Here is a 3,218-nt window from a genome sequence, read left to right on the forward strand (position 1 = left end):
TATAAGGGGATGTGAATCCTCCACAGGATATGCTTCTGAGTTGTCCATTGCTGCACCATTATCTGCAACATAAATAGATTCCTTATTTTCTGGTTGAATGAAAAGTCTGCCCAAAACTGTTTCAAATAGTTGTTGTTGCAAGGCCAACATCTTCTGCTGGTGCTGTAATATTAACCGCAACTGTTCGAAAGAAATCGACATTTTTTTTTTTTTTGCCAATAATATTAGCTCCAGAAATCACCGGCAATTATACAGCTAATTTATTTCCAAAATCTGAGTCACCACTTGTATTATTATTATTTATTTGTTGCCAAAATCCCCGTCGCCAATTGTTATGACCTTGCGTCTCCCAATTATTTTGTTTTTGCCAAAATCCCCGTCGCCAATTGTTATGACCTTGAAGTTGAGGGTTCAAAACTTTTCTCCACCCCGTCGCCAATTGTTATGACCTTGAAGTTGAGGGTTCAAAACTTTTCTCCACCCCGTCGCCAATTGTTATGACCTTGGGTGTCTGGTTTTTTCTGTCACACGACTTATCTACCAATCCGAATACGACTTATACGAATCTTCACACTAGGCCAACCAATGACGTTCAACCGGTGTGGGCAGTCTAGCGTCCTTATTGGTCCTATGTCCTACGAGCCCTTCCACTTGAGTCCAGAACAAGATACCAGCTTCCGAATCAGAGCAGATCAGACCAGATCATTTATTTCAGACATACTTGGTTTATATATCAATCAGACAAACCGCAACGTACCATAAAATAGGAAATAATATTGTACACAAATAAGCCCAAAAAGTGGCTGTGAATGAGGGAGGCAGTAGTTAATAAACTGAACATAACTTAAGGACCGTAAATCGTACAATAATAAATTATAGATCAAAATAAAGCTTATTATAAAAGGAATATAAATATCCATAGTGTAATTGTTGAGTAGTTATACAATAAGAATATTTATAGAATATTAGTCCATGAATAGTCCTTGGAATTTACCTGTAGTTTAATCTTCACCGGATATAACACCTCCCCTTTTTTTTTTGAAAATTCCAACTTTAGATTCTGATTAAAAAAAGAATCATATGTGACTTTAAATTCCTCAACATTCTCCTCCTCCTCGAAATAATGTTGGGTCCTTATGGCTCCAAAATACAACTAGTAGGACTTTATTTAAACCATGTTTCTCGTATTGACTGGAGAAGCCACTAAAAATGACTAGATGATGATGAACGACCTTTGACCTGAGTTCATTATTTTCAAATTCATTATGAATCTCGTTAGCAGATAACGAGTCATTAAGAAAGTCAACGTCTAACAGAATTAAATTAGATTTTTGGCCATCATTCGACTCAGCTGACATATTTCCCTCATTGTTATAAGAAGTTTCATCAAAATCATATGCATTATTCTGAGAATCAATATCTGGCACACTGTCATTAGAAATGGGATAGGTTGACTCAATATAAAATTCTGTCTTCCGGTGATTTTGAGTAACATCTGGTACAATTTGGTTCATCGTGTTGCTCCAGTTATTTTCTGAATACGAGTCACCATAGCTTTCTCGACTAATAGCACGTGGACCACAATTTTGTTCTAGCTGGAGTTTATTTTCAGAGCTAGACAGAACCAGTAGCGTTTCATTCAATTCTGGACTCTGGGCTTCATCTACAGGATCTGGTTCTTGATCATCTGGTATTGTCACAACTTCATGAGCATTTAGAACAGTATTTTCTTGCTGTGAGCCGGATACGTTACAAATATTACGTTCTGATTCAGGTATAAGGGGATGTGAATCCTCCACAGGATATGCTTCTGAGTTGTCCATTGCTGCACCATTATCTGCAACATAAATAGATTCCTTATTTTCTGGTTGAATGAAAAGTCTGCCCAAAACTGTTTCAAATAGTTGTTGTTGCAAGGCCAACATCTTCTGCTGGTGCTGTAATATTAACCGCAACTGTTCGAAAGAAATCGACATTTTTTTTTTTGCCAATAATATTAGCTCCAGAAATCACCGGCAATTATACAGCTAATTTATTTCCAAAATCTGAGTCACCACTTGTATTATTATTATTTATTTGTTGCCAAAATCCCCGTCGCCAATTGTTATGACCTTGCGTCTCCCAATTATTTTGTTTTTGCCAAAATCCCCGTCGCCAATTGTTATGACCTTGAAGTTGAGGGTTCAAAACTTTTCTCCACCCCGTCGCCAATTGTTATGACCTTGAAGTTGAGGGTTCAAAACTTTTCTCCACCCCGTCGCCAATTGTTATGACCTTGGGTGTCTGGTTTTTCTGTCACACGACTTATCTACCAATCCGAATACGACTTATACGAATCTTCACACTAGGCCAACCAATGACGTTCAACCGGTGTGGGCAGTCTAGCGTCCTTATTGGTCCTATGTCCTACGAGCCCTTCCACTTGAGTCCAGAACAAGATACCAGCTTCCGAATCAGAGCAGATCAGACCAGATCATTTATTTCAGACATACTTGGTTTATATATCAATCAGACAAACCGCAACGTACCATAAAATAGGAAATAATATTGTACACAAATAAGCCCAAAAAGTGGCTGTGAATGAGGGAGGCAGTAGTTAATAAACTGAACATAACTTAAGGACCGTAAATCGTACAATAATAAATTATAGATCAAAATAAAGCTTATTATAAAAGGAATATAAATATCCATAGTGTAATTGTTGAGTAGTTATACAATAAGAATATTTATAGAATATTAGTCCATGAATAGTCCTTGGAATTTACCTGTAGTTTAATCTTCACCGGATATAACACCTCCCCTTTTTTTTTTTGAAAATTCCAACTTTAGATTCTGATTAAAAAAAAGAATCATATGTGACTTTAAATTCCTCAACATTCTCCTCCTCCTCGAAATAATGTTGGGTCCTTATGGCTCCAAAATACAACTAGTAGGACTTTATTTAAACCATGTTTCTCGTATTGACTGGAGAAGCCACTAAAAATGACTAGATGATGATGAACGACCTTTGACCTGAGTTCATTATTTTCAAATTCATTATGAATCTCGTTAGCAGATAACGAGTCATTAAGAAAGTCAACGTCTAACAGAATTAAATTAGATTTTTGGCCATCATTCGACTCAGCTGACATATTTCCCTCATTGTTATAAGAAGTTTCATCAAAATCATATGCATTATTCTGAGAATCAATATCTGGCACACTGTCATTAGAAATGGG

The 3,218-nt window shown here is 36.6% G+C and overlaps 1 protein-coding gene across 1 annotated transcript; it reads right to left on the reverse strand.

The window, feature by feature from the left end:
* Positions 1–686: 686 nt before the first annotated feature.
* MS3_00008115 (uncharacterized protein) lies at positions 687–2,462 on the reverse strand. Its single transcript, XM_051216465.1, has one exon. It carries the CDS (start codon positions 1,974–1,976, stop codon positions 1,098–1,100), a length of 879 nt encoding a protein of 292 aa, XP_051067055.1. The 5' UTR covers positions 1,977–2,462; the 3' UTR covers positions 687–1,097.
* Between the last annotated feature and the right edge of the window lie 756 nt (positions 2,463–3,218).

Source organism: Schistosoma haematobium, chromosome 4, assembly GCF_000699445.3.
Source record: "Schistosoma haematobium chromosome 4, whole genome shotgun sequence".
NCBI lineage: Eukaryota > Metazoa > Platyhelminthes > Trematoda > Strigeidida > Schistosomatidae > Schistosoma > Schistosoma haematobium.